At 46.0% G+C, this 26,209-nt stretch overlaps 1 protein-coding gene across 4 annotated transcripts in view; it reads left to right on the top strand.

Annotated features, from left to right (window-relative positions):
* Window positions 1-26,209, top strand: part of LOC148036812 (NADP-dependent malic enzyme-like) — a 214,256-nt gene that overhangs the window by 175,794 nt on the left and 12,253 nt on the right. For 3 of the 4 annotated variants that reach the window (XM_087675709.1, XM_087675708.1, XM_087675710.1), the window contains 3 exons: window positions 8,230-8,328; window positions 8,487-8,576; window positions 8,658-8,735. In XM_087675709.1, the coding sequence (XP_087531835.1) occupies window positions 8,230-8,328; window positions 8,487-8,576; window positions 8,658-8,735 (267 nt within the window). Of the gene's footprint in view, window positions 1-8,229; window positions 8,329-8,486; window positions 8,736-26,209 lie in introns of all 4 variants that reach the window. The other variant, XM_087675707.1, reaches the window with a different exon arrangement.

Consider the following 26,209-nt stretch of genomic DNA (forward strand, 5'->3'; position numbering starts at 1 on the left):
GAGGACGTGATTAACCACCGAGGCTCGTTCCACTAGGAAAAGGCGAGTTGTACTCCAGTAGGTTAACTTCCTCTCCGAATAGAGTCAAGGATTGGAAGAAACTGTGGGGCAAGAATGATGTTGAGTCCCACATAGAATCCTAGGTAACGGACGGTCTGCCCTCTCCACACCCATCTAAATCCCAAGTGGACGCCCCACTCCGTGTTGGAGTTCGGATCCATCAGGAAACCAATTGACTTTCACTAGTTGATTTTTGCTCCTGTCGTAGTGCAAAACACCTCGAGAGCTAGTCTCGCTCTCTCCAGCATCAGCTCATCGTCCTCTATGTAGAGTGTTGTATCATCTGCATACTCTTGAGTCTAACAACTCCATCTCCTCTCTCACCGGAAGTCGGAGGCCGCGCAACCCGCTCGCACGTGACCTCAGGAAGTGCGACATCGCCTCTGCAAAGAGTAGAAACAAGATACGGGGCCAGAGGGCATCCTTGCCAAACCGATCTCTCTAGCTGAAACTCCTCTCCTCACTTGCCACCTATCAAAACCCTGCTGGTAGCTGATTTGTAGAATGCGTAGACCCCACGGATCCATGCTTGGGGGAAGCCCAACCTTACCATGGTGCCCTCTAAGAAGTCCCACTCAACCCTATCATAGGCTTTCTCGAAATTCAGTATTAGTACCACCAATCCCTGACCATTGTGCTGGGCCCACTCTGTCACCTCAAAGAAAGTGAAAACATTGTCTAGGATGCTCCTATCCTAGACAAAGCTTGTCTGTGTGTCATGAATGATGCCGTGAAGCACAAGGTAGAGTCACCTACCAATATCTTTGCCAGTGCCTTGTAGACTACTGACAACAGGGTGATCGGTCTCCACTGGGATAGCTCCAACCGGTCTCCCCCTTTGGGGAGGAGAGTGATAAGACCTGCAGATAGACTTTCTAGCATTCTTCCTGAGCTGAAAATCTCTTGGAAGGCCAAGAGTAAAGGGCCTTCACCACCTCCCAGTAGGTAGTGAAGAAGGCCTTAGAAAGGTCATCCGCTCCCGGGCATTTTTACCCGTCTTGTGCATGGAAGGCCTCCTCAAGTTCCTTCTCTGTGAAGGGGTCCAGGAGGGAGCATCATATCTCCTCTATGATGAGGGATGGGATGTGATCCCAGACCTGCTGTCTACATCACTATCCTCTAGCTGGGGCTATCTCCTACTGGAAAAGGCACCTATAGTAGTGGCAATGTCAATCACCTCATCTAGGCTAGAGAGAATCCTCTCATATTGATCCCGAAGCCTGCGTATCTACTCTCATGAGGTGCAGGGCTGATGCACCTGAAAAAACTCTCTGCACATCATGTCCCCCTTCCTCACCCAAAAGGCTGCTGAGGTGCGGAATGAAAACTCTAAGCACCTGTCCTCTAGGCTAGCGAGGGCTGCTCGTGCACGCACCTCCTGTGCAAGGAGGGTGGGATCCGTTGGGGCCTCCTGTAATAGTCTCTGCGTGGCTGCTAGGTCTCGCCGGAATGCTCTCTCCTCCTCCCAGTTCTGTTGCCTCGCTTGTAGGGCTGCCTCCTAGTAGATACTGCTCGACTTGGCTAGGACTTGTGCAATCTCCTCTACGATCTGGTCCCTACTGCCCCACTCTCTAGTCCACGTCTGCTGAATCTGTCTCTTCACCTCCTCCCTCCTGTAGATCGAATCTGGGATGCGATAGGATCGTGTGTCTAGGGCAGAGGTTGGGGCATCAAGTGTCAGGAGAACCGGGCAATGATCAGACAAAGTGGTGCCAGCCAACTGCCCTACCTGCCCTCCGCGAGATCATCCCCACTCTCCCACATAAAACTTGTCCAGTCGCTCGCAAAACTCCGCCTAGCTGCTTGTATCCCCAAGAGAAGTCAAGCGACCTCTCCCTCCTATGGAAGGCTGGGTCTCTCCAAGCATCGTGTGCTCCTACTGCTAGTAGGAAAACCTCCCATGCCTCCTGCTTCTCCCCAGCCATGCTCTGGTAGTTTTTGCCTCTACCTTGCTGGTCCTCTAAGGCCTCTAGGTTGTTGAAGTCTTCTCCAACGATCTAGGAGTCCACCTCTGGGAGTCCTACTGCAATCTCCACCCAAAACCTGCTGTGTGCCCTAACCTTAGTAGGGACATAGACATTGAGGACTCCAAGGCACGAGTCCCCAATATCCAATCTGATCCATAGAACCCTCCTTGCCGCGATCATCCTGTGGTCCCATACACAGGCAGTGAGGCTCGGGCCAATAGAGGTGCATACACCTCCACTCCTGCCAAGGGCATCAATGGCGTGCTCCCACCAGGTGTGTGAACTAACTAAGAGTACCTTCCCTACCTGTTGGACTTGGGCAGGAGTGAGCTTGTGCTCTTGCAAAAGTAAGATATTGATCTGTCCGGCAAGGGCAGTAGGCTACAGCTCTTGCTAAACAATCAACTTCTTGGAACGACATGCCCCGTTGTAGTAGAGGTTGTTCACACTCCAAGATGCAAGACGTAAACTCATGGGGAAACCTATGACTGAGCCAACAGCAGGCATATGCTCAGTGTGGAAGTTGTTGACAAGGAAGAAGAGCTATGAGGCATGCAAATACGCTTTGCTGCAGGCCTGGATGGTGAACTCCATTCCCCCATGGTATCCCTTGGGCGGACCATGGGGGTGATAGATGCACCTGGTGGCACCACTAGGGCATCTATCAACCAAGCTGAGAGGCGTGACTCTGTACACTGGTAGAAATGCGCCGCCCATGCTAGGGGCCAATCGATCACATCCATTGGAGCTCTCCACTCAGAGGGGCTCAAAAGATAATGTCCAGATGTGGGACCTCGGCCCCAGCCCACCAAATAATGTCCATCATGCAACCAGGCCACTACTAGGAGAAGAGTGCTAGTTCTCCTTCTCCCATCTACTAGAAGATGTGGTCTGCCACCTGGCTCTTCACCTCCTCTATCTGTGTCATCATTCAATCTCCTGTGTGAGAGGTCTGAAGGAGGAAAGCATAGTTTGGTCCATCTGGTGGTGCTACTAGATGGACCTTGCCGCTCCTTGACTTGCGTACCACGAAGATTCCCACCTGCAGAGATAGTGGGAACTCTCCGTGCTCTGCAACTCTTAGGTAAGACCATGGACCACTGCGAAAAAACTCATGTGGTAGTAGTTGCGCTTGTATCAAGAAAGTGTGACGGTCGGCATGGACGGATGAGCTGGTGGCTGTTTGGGGGGGGGCGTCACCTGAATTGGGTGGGGATCAGGGGGGCTAATCGGCGGGGGGGATGGTGGGGAGGGGGATGATCCAGGGATGGTGGGGTGGTCGGAGGGACAAGGCATGTGTGGGGGGAAGCTGGTGGCTCTAGGAGGGGGGCTCTGGGCTAGGGTCAGGGGGAGAACCGTTTGGGGGGGCGGGGGAGGGTGTGGGGGATGTAAAGATGGCCTTCTTCCTGGAAGCCTAGGGTGAGCTAGCCAGCAACTCACGGGCTGCGTCTGTCGAGGCGAGTCATACCATGAAAATCCCTTGACCCATGAGAACTGCCTCCATGATCTGCACTGTGCCAATGCGCAACGTGGAGTGAAGCCAATCTCGAAGTTGGGCCGTGGATGGGGAGTGTCCTACAACCTGTCGTTGTTTCTTTTAGCTCCAACTCTGTGGCACGAACGGCTAAGAGTTGTTCCTCAGAGAGGACGATGCGCAAGGTGTTTGATTGGGGGGCACTCGCAGAGTGCACCGGCGTCTAACTAGAGGTTTCCATTGCGCGTCCCTGCTGAGAACCTACCAATCACGTTGTTGTGTTGCCGGAGGGGGGAGTGTTGCTGCAAACGGATTCTATTTCCCGGCGGTGGGAAAAGTGCTGGACTCCGCTGGTGGCTTGATCCTGCGGGCAGGGGCCTAACGGGCTGAGCCGCAAGGCAAGGGATGCGGGGGCAGTGTGGGGTTGGGGGGCTGTTGTGAAGCGTGAGGAGGAGAAGCTAAGGAGTAGGAGGGGATAGCGCGTCCGGAAGGTGGTGGCGCACAGCGTGACAAAGGGAAGCGGAAGGCACAATGGTGGACAGGCGGGAGGAGGGAGGCGCAGTGGCAGCCAGTAGGTAGGGGGGCCGGGGGGGGGGGGGGGGCGGGGGGGGAGGGGGGGGGCGGGGGGGGAGGGGGCGGGGGGGGCGATGGCGGCCAGAAGGGGGGGAAGGCATGATGGCAGCAGGAGGGATGGGGGATGCGTGATGGTGGGCAACAGCACGTTGGTAGGGAGCTTCTCTTCGGATAGTCTGTAGCTAGTGGTTAGGGTATTGTTGGAGGTCTTATTCATCTTGAAACCTTAGGATGAGCGTGCACTTTTTGTGGTTCCTTCCCAACTCTCTAGGCTTTTGTAAAGGGGAGCGCTTCTTCCTCTTTGTATCCGAGGCGTATGCACAAATTCTTTCCATCCTCCTGTGTCAATGAGTCCTCCTTGGGTATGCTGGTTACCCGAACATTTAGTCACATTGCTTTTCACATCCTCTCTTCCTCCAGTGTGGCATTGACAATGTGTACCTCCTCTTTTTGGTTGTCCTCCATTCTCCTTTTTTATGTTCCTTTCACTACCTCCACCCACCCTTGCTGCATGGCCTCAAGCTTAACGTCCATTGCTTTGGAGATTTCCTCCTTTAGGATGGTGATCCTATCCTCTTTGATTTCTCCTTCTCTCATCTGCTGGTGCTGTTCAGTGCCACAATCTCCTCTTTTAGTTGTTGAATTTCCATTAGCATGCCTGCCTTCTCATTCCTCCATTCTTCGGCTTCACTTTCAGGTTTTGTGATTTTGTCTGAAATGCCTAGCTGCACTTGATTACTGCTATTGTCCGTAGTTTTTTTGTATTGATGATGAGCGTTTTCAACACTTTCTCGAGCATGTCTAGCTTGGCGTCCACGCTTGCCGTAAGTCTGTGGTGTTGATGATCCCTGGTTTATCTCTGTCTCTGAGATGTGCATGGCAGAGTCCGGTACTGAGGGTGTGGGTCAGACAGTCAGGTTTAGGGAGAGGGCGGGCAGGGGTAGGGGTAAGGGCAGGGTCGGGTTTAAGTAGAGGGTGGGACTGTAGGACGGGGGACCAAGGACGAGGCTTGTGGAGTGGCAGACTTACAATCGTGACCTCATCCAGAGAGAGAGAGAGAGAAGGCTCCTGCCCTGTGTGCTGCCTGACTTGGCCTTCTTCCTACATGCATGCTATTGACGTGCCCCATGTGCCATTTGCACGCATGCTGTACATGTGTGCCTGCTGTCATCTCACCCTGCCTCTGCAAAACGGGAGACATCTTTAGGTTCCTGTCCCACCACCTATATGGCGCCATTGTCCTTGATGCATTTACAGTCATAGTTGCCCTGCAAGGAGCCACCCTACCAGTGGGGAGGCTTGCTCCCTGCGTGTAGCTTTTCTGAGTAGTGCTTGTCCTTTTCTTCAGGTTTGGATGCCTGCTCTGCCTGCCAGACAGAGAATGATTTGCTGACATGCCCCATTCTTTGATGGAAGGCTTGCCTATGGATAACACGGATCAGCCTATCGCAGCCTTAAATCCAGATAATTGATGCCGAAGAGAATGAAGTGGATGAAGATGGTGCCCTACATTGACAAGATGGCTTCACCCCCCCCTCCCAAAACAAACCCCCCCCCCCCAAAAAAAGAACTGTTCAACTGTCTATCAAAGGTAGCAAGCATCTTCATGATGAATTTCGAGGCCCTTGATTTGGGTGATTCTTTGTCTCACTCGTATGCTTAGGTGGCTTCTATGCAGGATATGCAGGAACCTAATTGGGAACAACTGCTAGAGCATGCGAATCCTCTTCTGAGAAATATGTTGAGCATAGCCATTGAGCTATTCCTGTCTGTGCAGAGGAGGCTTTTGGATACACAATGCATACTCAGAAGGTTCTTTGCTCTTTTTTGGCTTTTCACAAGCGAGCCGTTACTCTCTTCTTCACTGGTAAGATTCCTATTCTTGCGAGGACTCCTTAGTGATTGACATCTATCCTCCAGACCGATTCTACAAGGTTGTGCTTCTCTCTACTATGGCATGGGATCTCCTCCTCATTAAGAAGCCTCTTTTCTTTGATAAACAGTTGGTGTATGTTGTCTCGTGGCGTCCAATGCCAAATTTCCACTATTTACTCAAGCATGCATGTCCAGTATGGGTGGAAGTGGAGAACTGCCCAGCTGTTTATTTGGTCCTTCTCAAGGTTGCAATGGTAGCAGTAGGCCATGTGTTGGTGCCCCCAAGCCTAAAGGTAGGCAACTGCAATCGATTGTGCAAGCTTGGGATACCACCAAGAAGCAACCCAACTGGTTGTGACTTAATGCTAGCAGCATGCGGCCTGTATCATTCCAGCTCAAGTGGGGTACTTTTACCAGTCACTTCTCATGTGGTCAACTAGGTCACTCTATGGTTGAATATCCCAACCAAAAGAACACCCTGGTGGATCAGCCCATGGATATGGACTAGAACACGGACCAGAACAAGCCTTTGCCTTTTGCTCAACAACAGACTATTCACCCCACTCATGCTAAAGGCAAGAATCCGGTCTCCTCCTTAGATTTGGAAGTAGAGAGATGGATGGAAGCTTGGTGCAATAAGGGAGAAGCAAAGGGCACTTCCGCATCTACAACACCTACTGAGCCTTCTTTGTCATAGGACCCCCTCTGCATTTATTCCTGTCATCGAGATAAATCCTCTGATGTGCCTACTACTCGAGTTCCTACTCTTGTCAAAGATCTCCCACCCTCCAAATAGCAACTGCAGCAGCGGCAATTGAGCTAGTCATCGCCATGTGCCCGTCTGGCAGAATCATCACTCCATGGGATTGCCAGTACCCAGGTTCTACCACCCACACTGCACACATGGCTTCTTCTTCATGGGTCCAACATCAGAGCCATACTGCACCTTGTAATCTTGTAATTTTGTACTTTTTTTCATAATTAATACAATTACATATTACGGAAGAAAAATGAAAGCAAGGAGAAGATGAACATGACAATGGATGAAGGGGGAAGATAATAGGCTAGCTTTGTAGGCCAAAAAGTTGAACTAAAGAACTGAAAGGTACAAGGTGGGTGGTTGTATATAAATAGGCAGAGAATGCTCAACAGGCTGACTTGATCCAGTAGTGTGGCTGATCTGGAATCTTGGAAGCAGAGAATGCTCAACAGGCTGACCTGATCTAGGAATGTGGCTGATCTGGAATCTGGGAAATTGTGCCCTCTAAATGACCATGACTAAGGCCCTGGATAAGGGCTGGAATACCTTATATGGAGCTGGAAGAACTCCAAACTCAATACCTAGACAATCGAGACAAATTGGATATCAGGTAGGTAGGCCGATCAGGGTTCTAGCCAAAACCATTATTTTAAGGTTCAGGTTCATCTTCTAGATTTCCCATAGACTGATTCATCTAGTTAAGTAAAATTCAAATAGATCTCCACTTTTTGGAAGTGGACACTAGTCGGTTATGACTGGTACATGTATTTTGGGTCATTCTATGACTGCTCATATTTACTTCTGTATTCTGTTTTGGATTGCATGGAGGTTATACATGGGTGTTTGCTGTATATAAGCTGTACAATCAATAATAAGCATGCTCCATCAGATCTCAAGCTGTCCATGAATGTGTTTTTCGCATGATCTATTATGGGGGTTCTATTTCTCAAGTGTTGAAATGCAACTGGAGGGACCAAGAGGGGTGTGGCTGCTGAAATGCAATTCATGTCTCAGGTGGTAACATAGGCCTATTTCTTTAGCTTGTTGTTTTCTCTCAAGGAACCTTTGTCCCAGTGTTGGCAGTGTTAACTGGTGACCAGCTGGTGCCTCTTGCCAAACAGGATTATCTGGAGTTAGGCGTGACGTTTCTTTTCAGCTCAAACTTGGGCTAATTTCTATAGAACTCTGTATGCTTGTATCAAAGAGTGCTTCAAAGGAGGATTAGAAGCTGAGTCTGATCTTGTTTGCTAACTTATCTGAGCTTCGTCCATTGTTTTTCACTCTGGAATTTGGTTAGTTTACATGGTTCTTTTGTTTCAATGATTTCCTGATAGCTACTGATTGAGAGAGACACCAAGAAGACACTGATTAATTTTTATTTTTTTGTAATTACTTTAAGCTTTTCAAAATACGTTCTCTTTGTTTTTGTGACACTTTCCAAGTTTGACATGCCAATTTAACGCTTGGTTTTCCCACTGATATCTAAATTTTCAAGTTTGGGCATCTTGTAAAAATGTTAGGGACTCGTAGTCAAGTCGAGATGGGACTCATTGCAACCCTTCAAGAAGAGCTTTGCACATGAGCATGAGGAGTGTAAAGACCTATTGTCAGGAGTGAAGGTTTGAACTTTGTTTGGACTATATTGTACTTTGCAGTAAGGTCCACAGGACCCTTAGCAAGCAAATAAAATGACTTCTTCTTTCATAAATGTTAGGTCAAAGTCTTGGAAAAACTTTTGGTTGTAAAGCATATTCTAATCATCAATATGGTTCTGTAGGCTGTCAAACCAACCATGCTGATTGGAACATCTGGGCATGGGAGCATGTTTACAAAAGAGGTCATTGAAACTTTGGCATCCTTTAATGAGGTAAACTTGGGATTACAGTTTGCAGAACATTTTTGGTACTCATTTTATCAGTGCGTTGAACATTGGATGTATGTACTGCAGAAACCTGTTATTTTAGCTCTTTCAAATCCAACATCACTTTCAGAGTGCACAGCAGAGCAGGCTTACAAATGGTCTCAGGTTAGCCTCTCACTTTCTTAGCAATTGTACACAAATTTTGTTCATCATCACATCCTTGTACAAAAAGGTAGGATGTGAAAATTAAAGCATATAAGTAGAGGAACATATCTTATAAATATGTCCATTACTTTTGAAAACTTCATTTCATGTGGAAACCAGAAACAGTCATGCAATAGACGTGAATAGTACATAACATGTATTAGGGATCATACTATGCGATGCTGATATATAGTAAGTTCTCTTATTTAAGATAAATATTTGAGATAAATGAGAGAATTCACATTGAAAGATTTTCATTAAAGAATGAATATTGTAACTTGGGAGCAATTGATCATGAGATTATTAGGTAGAGTATAGCATTGTGAATGCTCTCCTCCAGACCTTTTGGATACGTTTATGAGATTGCTAGTAGTCACAGTCACAGATGACATAGGGGATGCGGGCCCAGAACACGGGGGTCCCATCCTCAAACGTGGGACGTTTCTCCAATTTGTCCTGGAAGTGGTGTATGGGACGTAGGGGATGCCACATGTCATAGGGTTTGTACTATTTGTACTGTTTCTTGTAGTCTTCAGTTCAAGGATTCATTTTTTAGTGGTTATTGTTGAACTTTAGTCTTTATGTCATATGGCATTTATGATTCCTCAGTTTTAGCTTTTAATTACATTTCTCACTTTGTACTGTCTCTTGTAATCTTCAATCTGAGTACTCATTAGTCAGTGTTTACTGTTGGACTTTAGTACTGTTGGACTTCAGTCTTTAAGTTATACAACGTTTCTCAGTCACCATTTGGCATTGACAATTATTACTTCTACTCTTCAATTTGAGTATTCATTATTCATTTATATTTCAACTTTCATGGCTCATGTATTGTTTTTAACTTTTATGGGATACCTTTAGAAGGTTTTTGACTTTGTATTTGGTTAGTTTTTTGATAGAGCATAATATTTCAATTATGTCTAGAAAACATACAATTTTTAGATCCCCATCCCCTATTTCCCCCCGTCCCCTCCTCTCTGTCCCCCATCCCCCATCCTTGGTGACTATGATTGTAGTTGAGTAGAGTACCTTACTTCATATGGCTTATAGCACATGTGGGCCTATTAGTTGGGAGTTGGTTAGCGTAGGTGTAGAACAATGGAGTTTGCAACCATTGTGCACAGCAACACTTGGAGACTCCAAAGCATTGCCTATGGTCATGTGAGGCAGTGTAACTAGTGTGGAGTGGAGCTTGCAAACTAGTGCATCCAATTGCTCCTAGCTTGTGGTGTATTTCAGAGGGGTCTTTTGCTTTGCTAAGGCCGCCACTTATTATATGAGGCAAAGGTGCATGATATGATTTTCGTCATTGAGTAGAATCATGTGCCTTGCTAGGCTTGGACACTTTGCCTAGCTACCGAGTATTGGAGCCTATGACATCATGATCAAAGATTTGAGGATCAGACACGGGGTGTGGCCACACTTCTTGATCCAACTACCAACGTATCTAAGGGTACCCTAGGTCAAAGCATACCTATAGATCTGTAGTAGAGAAAATCCTTTGGTTAATTCATACTAGACTAGATTTAGCTTGCTCAATTAGTCTTTCAATGCAGCTAGGATATCACATTGGATCACATGTCTTCGTGTTTTGAGATATTTTCCATATACTTATTCTTATAGCCTGACTTACAATTTTGGTTTATGTTTGTAGGGATACACTGTTTCTAATTGGGCAGAGGATCCTAACACCCGGGGTTCTCATGCCGGCTACATCTTTACCTTAGGGAGGCAGGGCTCCCATTTCTTGGGCCAACTGTAAATAGGAGACACTGGCAGCTTCCACGACCAAGGTTAAGTATTGGGCTCACTTTGGTGGTACTAGTGAGGCCATCTACTTGAGGAGCTTACTAGCGACACTTTAGTTTCCATGTGCTGCACCAACTGTTCTCTACTACGACAACCAGAGTGCGATTCCACTAGGTGATAACGCCCATTATCACACCTTGGACGTGGCATATTGGATTATATTTCATTTCACCAGAGAGTAGGTTGAGCTAAGCATCATTCACCTAGAGTTTGTACCTTCATCAGCTAATTTTGTAGACATATTGACCGAGGCGGTAGTGCTTCAGTATTTACTATCCAAGATCGGCTTTGGTACACCCTTCTCTACTTCTTTAGATTAACAAGGAGAGAATGTTTCCCTCTAGCTTTCCCTTCTGGTGTGAGAGGGGAAAGCTTTTTTCTCTTGATGGTAACAGAGTATTGATTATAGTTTTTTTTCAAGCATTTTGTATATTATACTTTGTATCTTCATCCACATTGTTAGGATAACCATGATTGTAAAGGGAACTTAGGCAAGTGAACAATTTCCTTGTGAGGACACTATCCAAGTGGCACCATTGCATAGCATTTTGTAAGGGCATACTCACACTTACATTGCCTCTTGCATAACTTTAGTGCATTGGCATTTTGTTCTTGTAAACATGCATTTGTGCACATTTATCCCTTTTCAGTCTTTGAAGGAGTGGTCAACTCTGGATCCACCATATTCACGGCATTGCACATGGCAGTCTTCAAGGCAATCTCCCTTGCTTGCTTAACTTGTCTAGCTTGCTTGTACACCAAGAAGGCAGCAGATGGCAACCTTATTCTCTTCATTTTGTATATGGATGATATGTTGATTGCAAGCAAGGATGTTCATGCCGACTCCTTCAAGGACAGTTTCCACAATAGCTTTGATATGAAGGATCTTGGTGAGGCCAATTCTTGGCATATGTATACTCAGAGATAGATCGAAAGGTCTTCTTTATCTATCACAGCAGGAGTATGTCATTAAGGTTTTGCAATGTTTCAATATGAAGGGGGGGGAAGCCATTAGTGTACCATTGCCTCCATATGTGAAACTTAGTGCAGATGATAGCCCTACATCTGATGATGGAAAGGCTAAAATGGCCAAGATACCTTATGCTTCAGTTGTTGGTAGCTTTTTTTCTTTTTGCAAATAAAATGTGACTGATTATATTACTCAAAAAAACTGATAACAACGGAGTGCTCATGCTCAAGAGACTAGCTTGAGCTAATGAAAGTCACAAATACATCATGTATATAAGCCTCTCAAGGCAGTTTGGGGGGGGATGGGGGCAAGAAGCCATGGAGTTGGGGTGTATCGCCATCTGGGGCTGCCTGCGTGCATCACGAAAAACAGGTCCGGGTTGCCGCACGTGCACATGAAATGACATAGAAGCTCCTGACGAGCCTTGGATTCGCCCTACACCTAATCCCATCGGCCGTGGAGGGAGTGGATGATGGAGGTCCAGAGCTGTGCTAAGGTTTCCTGTACTGAAAGTCTCTCTTCGTCGAAAATCTCCTGACACCGCGCCTTCCAGATATGCCAACCAGTAAGACTCCCTATGACCTCCCCTACCTCAAAGCGGTCTGCTGTTGGCTCCTCGTCCACCCTCCTATACACCTCCCACCATGTCCTGATGGTACAAGCTGAGGCCAGCCTCCCAACCAGCCCACTGGATGTGGGGGCGTTCACCAATCTGTGCCCCTTCCCGATCCCTGACTTGGGGGTTCCAGATTACCGGTTGACAGTCTATCTCCTCTTGGTAGCCTGGGGAGCTCTGGATTAGAGCCTTACAAAGGCCCTGCCACACGCGGAGCAAGCTACGTAAGAAATGTGATCTAGGGGGGTGATCTGTCTTGTCGTGAAGATCCATCTCAGGGACGGCTTCTACTCCCTGCCAAGCCTCGGTCGACAATCCTGAAGACCCTCCTGCAATAGGACCTTCTAGGTCTGCCCTCCCAGTCTGAGGTCGCGGGCAATTAGCTTGTCCAAGAGGGCCATACTCTGATACTCTAGGTCTATGATCCCAAGCCCTCCTTCTGACCGATGCCATATGATATTCGTCCACGCCACCTTGGCCCTGGAATCCGTGGAGCCGTATGACCCGGACCAAAGGAAGTTCCGAACTAGGTGGCAAAGCTGCACTACGCATGCTGAGGAGAGGCACCAACAGGAGGCGGTGTACCAGGCCATCGCTAGGAGGACCTGATTAACCACCAGGGCTCGGCCGGCTAGTGAGAGGCGAGCCATGCTCTAGTAGGTCAGCTTCCTTCGAATAGAATCGAGGACTGGAAGAAACTGCTTGGCGGGAGTAATGTCGAGTCCCACCTAGAACCCTAGGTGCTGGACACCCATCTAAATCCTAGATGGAGACCCCACTCCGTGCTAGAGTCTGGGTCTGTGAGGAAACCAATCAACTTTTGCCAGTTGATTTTCGCTCCCGCTACAAAACAGAACACCTCTAGAGCGAGCCTCACTCTCTCCATCATCAGTTCATCGTCCTCAATGTAAAGTGTTGTGTCATCGTATACTCTGAGTCTGACAACTCTGTCTCCTCTCTCACTGAAAGTCGGATGCCGTGTAATCCGCTCACACGTGACCTGAGGAAGTGGGACTCTAGGTTTGCAAAGAGTAAGAACAGGTACAAGGCAAGGAGGCAACCTTGCCGAACCGATCTCTCCAGCCGGAACCCCTCCCCACGTCTACCACCTATGAGAACCTTGCTAGTGGCCGATCTATATAAAGTGTTGAGACCTCAGGAATCCAAACTTGGGGGAAACCCAACCTCACCATGGTGCCCTCAAGGAAGTCCTAGTCCACCCTGCCATAGGCTTTCTCGAAATCCAAGAGTAGTATGGCGAACCTCTATCCATTGTGTTGAGCCCACTCTATCGCCTCGAAGAAGGTGAATACATTATCCAGAATACTCCTATCCTGGACAAAACCTGTCTGTGTGTCATGGATGATGTCTAGAAGCACGGGGCGTAGATGCCTACCTATTATCTTTGCCAGTGCCTTATAGGCCACTGACAATAAGATGATCGGTCTCCATTGGGAAAGCTCCAACCGGTCTCCCCCTTTGGGGTGAAAATCTCTTGAAAGGCCATCAATAGCGGGGTCCTTCACCACTTCACAGTAGGTAGTGAAGAAGGCCTTAGAGAGGCCATCCTCTCCCGGGCATTTCTATCCGTCCTGTGTATGGAAAGCCTTCTCCAGTTCCTTCTCTGTGAAGGAGGCTAGGAGGGAGCGTCCCATCTCCTCTAAGACGAGGGAGGGGATGTGATTCAGACTTGCTGTCTACATCACAATCCTCTAGCTGAGGCTGTCTCATGCTGAAAGAGGTGATTGTAGTAGTCGGTGGCAATCTCCATCACCTCATCTGGGCTAGAACGACTCCTCTCATACTGATCTCGAAGTTTGCTCTCCTGAGGTGCGAGGCTGGTGCACCTGGAAAAACTCCCTGCACATCGTGTCTCCCTTTTGCGCCCAGAAAGCCGCTGAGGTGCGGAAAGAGAACTCAAAGCGCTTGTCCTCTAGGCCAACAATGGCTACGCGTGCGCACCTCCTCTACTTGGAGAGTGAGATCCCTTGGTGCCTCCTGTAATAATCTCTCCGTGGCTGCAAGGTCCCTCTCTGGAGTGCTCTCTCCTCCACCCGGCTCTGTTGCCTGGCCTGTATGGCTGTCTCTTGGTAGATTCTGCTCGACTCAGCTAGGACCTCTGCAACCTCCTCTGCAATCCGGTCCCTCTTGCCCCACTCCCTGGTCCAAATCTTCTCTATCTGTCTCATCACCTCCTCTCTCCTATAGATCGAGTCCGGGATCCGATAGGATAGTGTGTCTAGGGCAAATGCTGGGGAATCTAGTGTCAGGAGAACCGGGCAGTGATCGGGCAACGTGGTGCCTATTGCCAACTGTCTAATCTGGCCTTCACGAGAGCCTCCCCACTCTCCCACATAAAACCTGTCTAACCGCTCCAACAGAGCTCCACCTAGCCACCTGTATTCCCAAGAGAAGTCCAACGACCTCTCCCTCCTGTGGAAGGCAGGGTCTCTCTAGGCATCATGTCCTCCTATTGCCAATAGAAAGACCTCCTATGCCTCCTGCTTCTCCCCGGCCATACCCTAGTAGTTTTTGCCTCTACCTTGCTGGTCCTCCAGAGCCACCAGGTTGTTGAAGTCTCCTCCAACGATCCAAGAATCCACCTCTGGAAGTCCCTCCGTGAAAGATGGCTTCGGGAAAGACAGAGAGAAAACGATAAAAATCCTGAGCACGAGTGATTCTTCTCCTCCCAACCACGCCTAGATAAGTGCTGGCACCTTTCTCCTCATTTCCTCTGCCAGCCGTCCACTATTGGTGAGTCCTACTATTCTTGGACTCTCTTACTCTCTAGGCTCCCCTTAACCCCGTTCGGGCGCCCAAGAGCCCGGACGGTCATTCTCGTGCATGTTCCCCTAGATTTACCTTAATGTCACATTAAATGTCACTTTAATGTCACATTCCATATTTGTGACCTTAACGTGACATTAAATATCACTTTTAATGTCACATTTCCTTTCCCTTAAGAATTGGTTTCGTCCTCGAAAACGATACTTGGAAGGTCTAACTATAAATCGGGAAACCTTTTCTTTAAAGTACTTACTCGCTCCCATGTTGAGTTTTCTTCTGAACAATCTTTCCACTTAACCAAACATTCCTGATAAATAGTATTTCTTGTTCGTCTATTACGAACATTTAATATTTTTTCTGGTTCATGTGGATTAGATTGGTCATTGAATAGCTCCTCAATATCATCATTTAAGATTAGATTATCCAAATCACCCAGCTTCTTCCTTAATTTACTTACATGAAAAACTGGATGTATTTTACTACCAGCAGGTAGTTGGAGCTTGTAAGCCAATTCTCCCACCCTTTTAAGTATTATGAAAGGACCACAATACCTTGGTGAAAGCTTTGGACATTGTCCCTTTTTCATAGTTTTAGTTTGTTCAGGCACCTTAAGATAGACCAATTCTCCTTCTTCAAAGGAGATGTCTCTTCGGTGAGGATCTGCATATGCTCTAGCTCGATTTTGAGCTTTTTTAATATTTTCTTAAGCAAATTTTAACATACTATTCATATCCTCCAAAAAGTCTTTAGCTGCCTGAACCTTTTCCTTATGCAGTCCTACTGCAAAGGAGCTCTGGGCTGAAACCCATACATTAACATAAATGGACTATATCCAGTGGAAGAGTGCTTGGCACTGTTATATGCAAACTCTGCTATCGGTAAATACTCTTCCCAATTAGTTTGCCTTTTCCTTACATATGCTCTAAGCATATCTTCAAGAATTTGGTTAACCCTTTCACTTTGCCCATCTGTTTGCGGGTGATCCGCCGTACTCATGCTAAGTTTAGTATCCAATTTCCTAAATACCGCACGCCACTTATAGTCTTATCAAAAGGCAGTTCTATTGGCCTGGAATGAATAAGAACGTCCTTGACTATGTGGTCAAATGTAATAAATGCTAGGTTAATAAAGCTGAAAGATTAAAAATGGGAGGACTTCTCCATCCACTAGAGATTCCTTCGGGAAAATGGGAGAGTATCTCCATGGACTTTATTGTTGCTTTACCTAGAACACAGAGGGGGCATGACTCTGTGTGGGTAATTATGGATAGGTTAACCAAAATGGCTAGGTTCATTCCAACTTCAACTGATGTTAAAACACCAGAATTGGCTAGATTGTTCGTAGAGAACATATACCAATTGTATGGCCTTCCGGCAAATATAGTTTCTGATCGGGATAGAAAATTTGATAGCCATTTTTCTTATTAACTAATGGATGTCCCGCACTAGGGGTATCATGACACTACTGAACTCTTGGAGGAGTTCGGCCCATCTGGCTTTACGCCTGTGTAAATCCGGTTGATCATTAAGCCACTTAATGCTTTCATGATCCGATAAAATCAAAAGTTTGGCACCATACAAATAGTGCCTCCATTTCTTCATTGCATGTACTATTGCATACAGCTCCCTCTCATAAACAGAATAGTTCTGTTTTGCACGATCTAATTTCTTGCTTTCAAAAGCAACTGGTCGACCTTCTTGTAATAAGACCGCGCCTATCGCCTTATCACTGGCATCAGCTTCAACCAAAAATGGTTTATTGGGATCCACTATTAATAATACTGTAGCTGTAGCAATAGCTACCTTAAGTTTTTGAAAACTTTCATTTTGATCTGTTCCCCAATTAAAACTTTTCCCTTTCCCTTTTAGTTGGTCTGTCATTGGAACAGCTATTTTGGCATAATCTCGAATGAATCTACGATAAAATCCAGATAAACCTAGGAAGATCTGCAGCTCTTCCAGGTTCCTTGGAGGTGGCCATTCAATAATTGCCCTTACTTTTTCTGGATCCATGTTGATTCCCTCTTTCGAGATAATATGCCCCAAATATTTGACCTCTTGTGCAAAGAATTCACATTTAGTTTTCTTTGTATAAAGGGAATGCGTTCTTAACAGTTGGAATACTAATTGTAAGTGTTCCAAATGTTCTTCTCTTGATTTACTAAAGATCAAGATATCATCCAAAAAGACTACTACAAAATGTCCGAGATAGGGCCGTAAAACACTATTCATCAGCTTCATAAAGGTAGCTGGTGCATTAGTGAGGCCAAAAGGCATCACCAAAAAATCATAATGCCCATATCTAGTACGAAATGCTGTCTTAGAAACATCTTGTGCCTTAATTCTTACTTGGTGATAACCTGATCTTAAATCTTTGTGAAGAATTTTGCCCCTTGTAATTGATCAAAAAGATCTTCCATTCTGGGCATAGGAAATTTATTCTTCACCGTTATTTTATTAAGTGCTCTATAGTCAACACAAAGTCGCATAGAACCATCTTTTTTCTTTACCAATAAAATTGGTGAAGCCCAAGGTGAATTACTGGGTTGAATAAACCCTTTATCCAGGTAATCCTTAATTTGTCTTTCAATTTCTTGATGCTGTGTTTCACTTAACCTATAAGGTGGTTTTGAAATTGGGTGTGTATCCTTATTTATATCAATTGGGTGATTTATATCACCCCTATCTGGTGGAAGGCCACTTGGTAAATCAGAAGGAAACACATCTTTAAAATCATCTAACAAACTATTCAATTCATTATTAACATTCAACTCACAAACATAAGAAAATTGTTGCTTAATATTACAGAAAGTAAAAGTATTCTGTACAGGAAGAGACTATAACATATATACCTCACGAACTTCCTTCTTTATCAGCTTCTGAACTTCAGTAGAACACAGCAAAGGATTATCAGATACTTCATGTTCACCTTGAATGACAAAAGTCTTACCATCCCTTTCAAATTTCAGTGTATTATGGTGATAACTACGTTTTAAGGATGGTTCCAATCCCCATAGCCACTCCCTCCCTAGAGCAATATCAGCTCTTTCCATGTTCATTATTTGGAAATCAAGTTTATCTTTATATCCTTGAATTTCAATTTCCAAATTGGATACCATTGTATGCCATATTTTATTGTCTTGGCCTTGCATCATACGAACAACATATTGATGCCCACTCTTTTGTTGGGGAAGTTTCAATTGTTTGACAAGTGCATAATTTATAAAATTATGTGTGGCAGAGTCATCAATCATGACTGTAACGCTCTTTCCAGCTATCAATCCATGTACTCTAAGTAAATCATGTGGCCCAAAAGTAGGCTGCCACATAGAAGTTGACATACAACACTTATGTTGTACATCCATGTGCAAGACCTCTAAAGATTTGTACTTTTCATGCCCCTTTAATTCTAAGGTCTGTACTACATGGATTTGTTTTTCTTTTCCCTTGCCCTTGTCCTTATCCTTTCCTTTGTCTTCCCCCTTTTTCTTTTGAGGGCAATTCCAAGCAGCATGGTTAGGGGATAGGCAATTGAAACACAACTTTTCTTTTTTGGCCTTATCAAAGTCATCAGGACTAAACTTTGGCCTCATATATGGTTTCTTTTCAAAAGGTTGTTTTTTACCCTTAAAAAATGGCATTTTCCTTTTAAATTTGCCCACAAATTTTGAGGTTTCCAATTCCTTAGACTTGGGCTTCGTATCAGTGAGACTAGTGAGTGTACCTGGACGCATACTATCTTCATGAATTAATGAAAATTTAATTGCCTCTTCCAGCGTCTTAGGTAAACTCCGTTTTACTTCCTTTTTACAAGCTTTATCTAGTCCCCTAATGAATCCTCTTGTTTTTTGGAATTCATCTATTCCTTCCAGTTTGAGGATTATCTCACGATATTCCTCCAGATATGTCAGCAGGGGTCTTCCCTTTTGTCTGACATAATCCCAATCTTCCCAATTTCTTTCCATTTCATTTTCAGGAAGAAATTCTTTCAAAAAGACGGATTCAAATTGAGCCCAGGTTTTAGGTATTTTATTTGCCTCCTTTAAAGTTCGCCACCACTTATATGCTTTGGGCCCCAAAGTTAAACTAGCCTCAAGTGCTTGGAGATGTGGTGGGGTATTTTTTAATTTATGTAAATCTTCCCATTTTTGGAGGAAATTAAAGATTGTGTCTTTATTCCTATCTTTTTCCTCCCCGTAAAATTGAGGTGGTTTAATATCCTTTAGAACTGGATTATCCCTCAATTTATGGTAAGGTTGGGGTTCCTTAGGATCTCGCATAGTCACATCTAAATCTTTCGATGAAGATGGGACATCTGAGATTTCTATCTTATTTTTATCTCTTTCCAATAATAAAGTTAATTGAGATTTTATTTCAGTGTGAGTGTTTGAGTTAAAAATTCCATTTGAACCCCCTGAGCTTGCACACAAGCAGTAAGATCATCAAATTGCTCTCGTGTAGCAAAAAATTCTTCCCACTGTTCTTCTTGCATTTCTGGTTCTTGGGGATCTACCATAGGGTGGTCCCCAAAACTAGAACCTTCCATTATTTTCTCTTTCCCTCTTTCTGCCATTAATACACTGGAATTGGAAAGCAAAGATAAGAAATTTGCATACAAAGTAAAGTACTTCCCTGATTTTAATGGCAGGCAGTAGCTGCTGATTTGGAAAGAAACTCGAAGAGTAAGAAACAGATTTTATCTTCCCGGACAAAGTCGGTCAGGCCGAAAATGGAGCTTCTTTGCAGAACGACTAGTATTCAGCTCCCTTCTTTAATAATCACGTAGACCATCAATGTCCTTTTCCTAAATTTACTTTCTGCTGAACCTGTACTTGTAATATAAATACAGTCGAGGCTGAAAAGTAGTAGTCCAAACACGCAGTCGACTGATCCAACACGTATCAGAAAAGAACTTCAACTTCAGCCCGTGAAAAGGAGAAGAATGCGTGTCTTGTTGGTGTGTTCATGGAGGAGCATTCACAGACAGGCGTGGGCAAGATTCGATGGCTCACGATCAGCTTACGCATTTTTCAAACAGGCGTGAAAAACTGGCTGCCCTTTGATACGTTACGTGACCAATTTTACACGTCACATTAAGTTTTTTGTGACGTGTCACGTAGCGTTTGACTAACAGTTCACGGTCCGTCGACTGGCGATAAAATAAATGGCGGGGCACTCGACGTTTGACCAACAGCTTTACGGGTCCGTCGCTGCCCGTCGACTGTCGACTGAATAGATCGCAGGCACTTTTGGCTTTACAGGTCCATCGCTGCCCTTTCGATGAAGATCTCCAGGAATCCTCACGGCTCTGATACCAATGAAAGATGGCTTCGGGAAAGACAGAGAGAAAACGATAAAAATCCTGTGGTAATGAAAGATGGCTTCGGGAAAGACAGAGAGAAAACGATAAAAATCCTGAGCACGAGTGATTCTTCTCCTCCCAACCACGCCTAGATAAGTGCTGGCACCTTTCTCCTCATTTCCTCTGCCAGCCGTCCACTATTGGTGAGTCCTACTATTCTTGGACTCTCTTACTCTCTAGGCTTCCCTTAACCCCGTTCGGGCGCCCAAGAGCCCGGACGGTCATTCTCGTGCATGTTCCCCTAGATTTACCTTAATGTCACATTAAATGTCACTTTAATGTCACATTCCATATTTGTGACCTTAACGTGACATTAAATATTACTTTTAATGTCACATTAATGTCATACTCTGCGATCTCCACCTAGAACCTGCTGCGTGCCCTTACCTCCGTAGGGGAATAGACATTGAGGACTCCAAGGCACGAGTCCCCAATATCCAATCTAGTCCATAGAACCCTCCCTGCCACTACAGTCCCGTGGTCTTGTACATGCGTGGTGAGACTCGGGCCAATAGAGGTGCACACACCTGCACTCCTACTGTGGGCACCTATGGCGTGCTCCCAGTAGGTGTGCGAGCTGCCCGGAAGCACCTTTCGTGCCCGCTGGGCCTGGGTGGGAGTGAGCTTGTGCTCCTGTAGGAGTAAGATGTTGATCCGTCTGGCAAGGGCAGGCTGTAGCTCCTACCAAACAATCAACTTCCGAGAACCACGTGTCCCATTGTAGTAGAGACTGTTCACATTCTAGGATGCAAGATGTAAGCTCATGGAGAAACTTGCAACTGACCAAACAGGCATCTGTTCGGTGTGGAAGTTGCTGATGAGGAGGAAGAACTATGGGGCATGCAAGTACGCTTTGCCAAAGGTGCGGACGGCGAACACCAATTCCCCATGGTGGCCCTTGGCCGGACCATAGGGGTGATAGATGCTCCAGGTGGTACTATCACTGCGTGTATCAGCCATGCTGAGAGGTGTGACTCTGTACACTGGTAGAAGCGGGCCGCCAGTGCCAAGGGCCACTCGATCACAATCCTTGGAGCTCTCCACTGTGGGGGGGGCTCAAAGGATAATGCTCAAGTGTGGTACCTTGGCACCAGCCCACTAGTTAATGTCCATCATGCAACCAGGCCAGTGCTGTGCAAACAGTGCTAGTCCTTCTCCTCCCATCCACTGGGAGATGTGGTCCTTCGCCTGACTCTTCAACTCCTCTACCTGTGTCGTCATCCAATCCCCTGAGTGAGAGGACTGAAGGAAAAAAGCGTAGTTTGGTCCATCCAGTGGTTCTAGTAGATGGACCTTGCCCCTCCTTGACTTACGAACCACGAAGATCCCCACCTCTAGAGGTAGTGGGAACTATCCATGCTCCGCAACTCTCAGGCAGGACCATGGGCCACTGTGGAAGAACTTATGTGGCAACAACTGTGCATGACTCGAGAAAGTGTGGTGGGCAACAGGGGCAAATGAGCTGGTGATTGTGTGGGAGGGGGGAAATTGCTGGTGCAAGGAGGAAGTGGGTGTGTGTGGCTCATCACCTCTTGCAGGACGAGGCGGGGTGGGTCTGGGGAGGATCCACTAAAACAGGTGCGGATCAGGGGGGGTGCTTAGCAAGGGGGCTGGTGAGGGGTGGTGCTCAGCAACGGGCGTGGGGAGGGAGGGAGGGGAAGGCGGAACGCAGGCAGCAGGTAGGCGTGCAGGGGGGGAGAAAGGGCGGAGCGCAAGCGGGCCCAGGGCGAGCGGGAGGGGCATAGGGCAAGCGGCCTTGGGCTATGGTTGCTATACGTCGTGACATTGTATTTGTGGTGGGAGTGGTTAGTAGATATTGTCGCCTGTATGGAGAGCGTTCTTTTTATAACAACCCTTTTATGTAATATGAATATAAGGTTTCTGTGGGTCCCACAATAGGGCCCTAGCAATTTCAATTGTGGATGGAGGATATGTCAAGATTCGCGTGGTGGGGGACTTGCTTGAGTTGTTGCACAAAACACACACTGTACACACAAGAGAGAGCTCACTCAAGAACACAAGAAGAGAGATGGAGGCCAAAACGTTTTCTTGCTGGTTTTTTCTTTCTTCCACCAAATGCAGACTATGCTAGCCATCCTCTAGGCTGCAAAAGTGTGTTGCATTGTCTACTACAAAGGCAGAGTATGTGGCTACCAAACTGAGGCTTGCAAAGAGGCTTTATGGCTCTCACGTCTTGCGAGGGAGCTTGGTATTACGGAGACTCCTATCCTCCACTGTGACTGTTAGAGTGCTATCATGCTAGCATAGAATCTTGTCTTTCACCCAAAGACAAAGCACATACAGGTGAAGTATCACTTTATCAGGGATGTACTTGACGGCAAGAGCATTGAGCTTGTCAAGGTTCATACAAATGATAACCCTGCAGACCTTCTCACGAAGGGTCTTCCAGCAAAGCGGTTTGCTAATTGCCGCCAGGTGATGGGGGTTGGATAGTATGTATATGTGTATTTCAGCTTTGTATATACATAGACTTAGCTGATTCTTTTCTCTTCCTTCAGGCATGTTGTCTTTAGGTGGGAGGTTGTTGGGAATAAAGGCAAATTGTGTCTTTCTTCAGTGTTCAAGTGTGAACACACCCTTATACTCTTGTACTTTATATACTATCTAAACCTAAAAAGTGGTACATTCGTTATTGTACCATATACCCATTGTGTCGTGCTTACTCCCATGTGACTTACTTTGTTTCTACTGCTCTCTGCGCAAAATCTAACACTCTCACCCTCAGCTCACTCAGTCTTGATCCAGCAGGCTCCAATAGATGCGGCTATCCAATGGAGACATTGAGACATTGCCTATGGGACTACCCTAGATCCCATGAGGTTTGGAGAAGATCCCTGAGGATGGTATTTCACGGCATAGCAAAGACCATGGTGGCTACCTGGGGGGTTGTAGCACGGGTCATAGATAGAGGCCCAACATGTGGCTATGAGGATGTTTAGGGGAGCTACACTTTTCTCATCATTGGATAGCATTTGAGCAGGATTCCCACTCCAGATTACTAATAGACATAGTGGACCTAGGGACACTGTGGCCATAGACAGGAGTTGATTGCCAGTATCATATCCTACTATATTTGGACTGTGAGGTGCAGCCACACTATTGATCTCCTAGATGTATCCACAATGGAGACTCTATCAAGGATCTGATTCACACTCTCCACGGGAGATGGGAGAGGATGTAGGGTAGCTTTGAGAGGATGAGTAAGAGAAGAGAGGCTTTTCTGCAGACATGGGATCATGCACTTTCTTCCACACTATCCCTCGTAAGGTTTGACATTACAGTCCACCGAATTGGTTGTTTACACAACCATTGTATTTGTGATGTACTCAGTTACTCCTCATAGAGTTCCTTGTACTTTGTATTTTACCTCAGGTCATTTGCCAAGGTGTTATTAATAGACTTTTCTTGAAAAGAAAAAAGGTTAGGGTTAATGCAAAGACAGCAAACAGAAAAGATAATGAAATTGAATAATAAATGAATAGATACAATGCTCAATGCTCAATGTAGCAAACACACCATGCAAGGTGAAAATTGACCCCCAAACTCCCATGTTTGGAGGACTGGGGGAGAGAGTATGAGTGGAAGAGTTTTGTACTTTGAGAGATCTTGAGACCTAGTAGATAGCCTCCAAACGTGTCTGGCAGCAAACGCAGCATGTGTAGGTGGGACGAGTGAGGACAGATCAGCAGTAGAGTGCAGAATTTGCAAATGCAAATGAGGCTGATGATGTGGCAGCTCTATGTAAGGGCTGAATAGCAAAATGCAGATTTGCTGGAGTTGACTGAGGGTGTGCAGCAGCAGTCTGGTGCAAATGCAATTGCCTGTTGATGCCAGCAGGCCAGGTGGTAGCTGTGCAGGCCGGTCTGCAGCATCTGGAGACCGGTGAGTAGTAAGTGCAGGCTGGGACAGTCTCTTACAGCCGTTGCCAGCTGATGTAGGTGCTAAAAAGGCTGAGAATCCTCCGTAAACAGCAACAGGGGGCTGGACGGCATTGCCAAATGGTAGAAAGCAATGGTGGATAGCTTCGGCTAAGATATCCTTTGTGAATGGGGTGTGGCTAACAATGAGAAGGCACTTGCCAGCTACATAAACAAGATTGAGGCTGGATGGAGTGGAGTATGCCTATTTATAGAAAGTTTGGGTCCTCCCAATAGCATTTGTGCTTATGGGATGCACACTCTCCATAGCAAGGCATTTCTTTTTAATAAAGAGGCTTAATTCGTTAATCAAGCATGTTTTGGGGCTGTTTTAAAGATGCCAAGGTATTTTTAGCTCAGGTATCTATTGATACACTAGAATAGTCCTCACCATCTTAGTCACAGTCTTGTTTTTTCCCTCCAAGACAACGTTCTCCTACAGGTTTTTGGTGTTTGTGGACTCTTGGTGAGTCCTTTCCTCTACATGGGACAAGGTTAGTGACTTATCTTGCAAAAAATAAGCCCAGTTCATCGGTCTAAAATCATCTAACAATCAACATGAAATAGATATTCTCCTTAAGGGACTCTATTCGCATTGGTCCATACAAATCAGTGGCTGCAAGCTCCAAGGGGGCCATAGCCCACGACAAGAAGCTTTGTTGAGAATAGCATCACGTTGTTTCTTGCCCTTGATGTAGAACACACATGGCGAATGGTCCACCCCAACATCTAGTAAGTCACAAGCTAGTTGATCACGAGTTGCCTTTTGAAGGTACTCATAGTTGAGGTGATGGAGCCAAGCATAAGAAAGAAGATAAGAAGTAACAGCTTCTTCATTCCGAAGCTTGTAGACACTGTTATTCTCCTCCCCTTAACACACCACCTATCTAGTCCATCCATCTAGAATCTAGAAGGATAAAGCATCGAATTCCATAATAAGGCCAAGTGCATATATCTTGCTCACTAAGAGTAAATGGTAGCCAAGACTAGGGGCATATAAGATCTCCAATGAATGAACACCACCATATCCAATGGGAATAATCTACATCTCATCAATGTCTTGGATTAGAATTGGAGAACCCTCTCCAATAAGAATATACCCTTGTATCGAATGAAAGTGGGCAATAGCTTCCTTGGACAGGGTCATGTGGTAGAAAGCTGAGTATCAACAATCCATTCACAAGCCTTGGGGGCCATCAATGCTGCTTCAAATGTAGGTGTCTCAATCACTTCTAGATGAACCAAGGCTGATGAAGAGGGAGCAACAACTACTCCTAATGACCCGGAATCCTTTCTTTTTTTCCCCGTCTTGTCTTCTTGCTTGTCCTTCAATCCACAGTCCTTCTTCCAATGTTTAGACTTGCCACCACATATGTTGCAAGTTGTTTTTCTCCTTTCTTTTCTTTTTTTTTGCAAGTAAAATGTGGCTGATTATATTACTAAAAAAAACTCATTACAATAGAGTGCTCACGGTCAATAGACTAGCTAGAGCTGATGCAAAGTCACAAATACATCATGTATACAAGCCTCTCAAGGCGCAGACTGGGGGCAAGAAGCCATGGAGGGGGAGTGTATCCCATCTAGGGCTACATGTTTGCATCACGAAAAACAGGTCCTGGCCACCCCAAGTACGCATGAAGTGACAACGGAGCTCCCGATGAGCCCTGGACTCGCCGTGCACCTGCTCCCAACGGCCGTAGAGGGAGTGGATGATGGAGGTCCAGAGCTCTGCTAAGGTCGCCTGTACTGAAAGTCTCTCTCCGCCGAAAGCCTCTTGACACCGCGCTTTCTAGATATGCCATCCAGTAAGACTCCCTATGATCTCCCAAACCTCAGAGCGGTCTATTGTGGGCTCGAGTACCTGGTGCATCCCGGCCTCATATAGAAGGTGGCGGCCTTGGCTAACTGCCTACCAGTAGAAAGCTCCCCATGAGATACATCCAAGGTTGGGTGC

This window comes from Lygodium microphyllum, chromosome 4, assembly GCF_053477565.2.
Source record: "Lygodium microphyllum isolate KBCC chromosome 4, Lygodium_microphyllum_v1.1.10, whole genome shotgun sequence".
NCBI classification, from domain to species: Eukaryota; Viridiplantae; Streptophyta; class Polypodiopsida; order Schizaeales; family Lygodiaceae; genus Lygodium; species Lygodium microphyllum.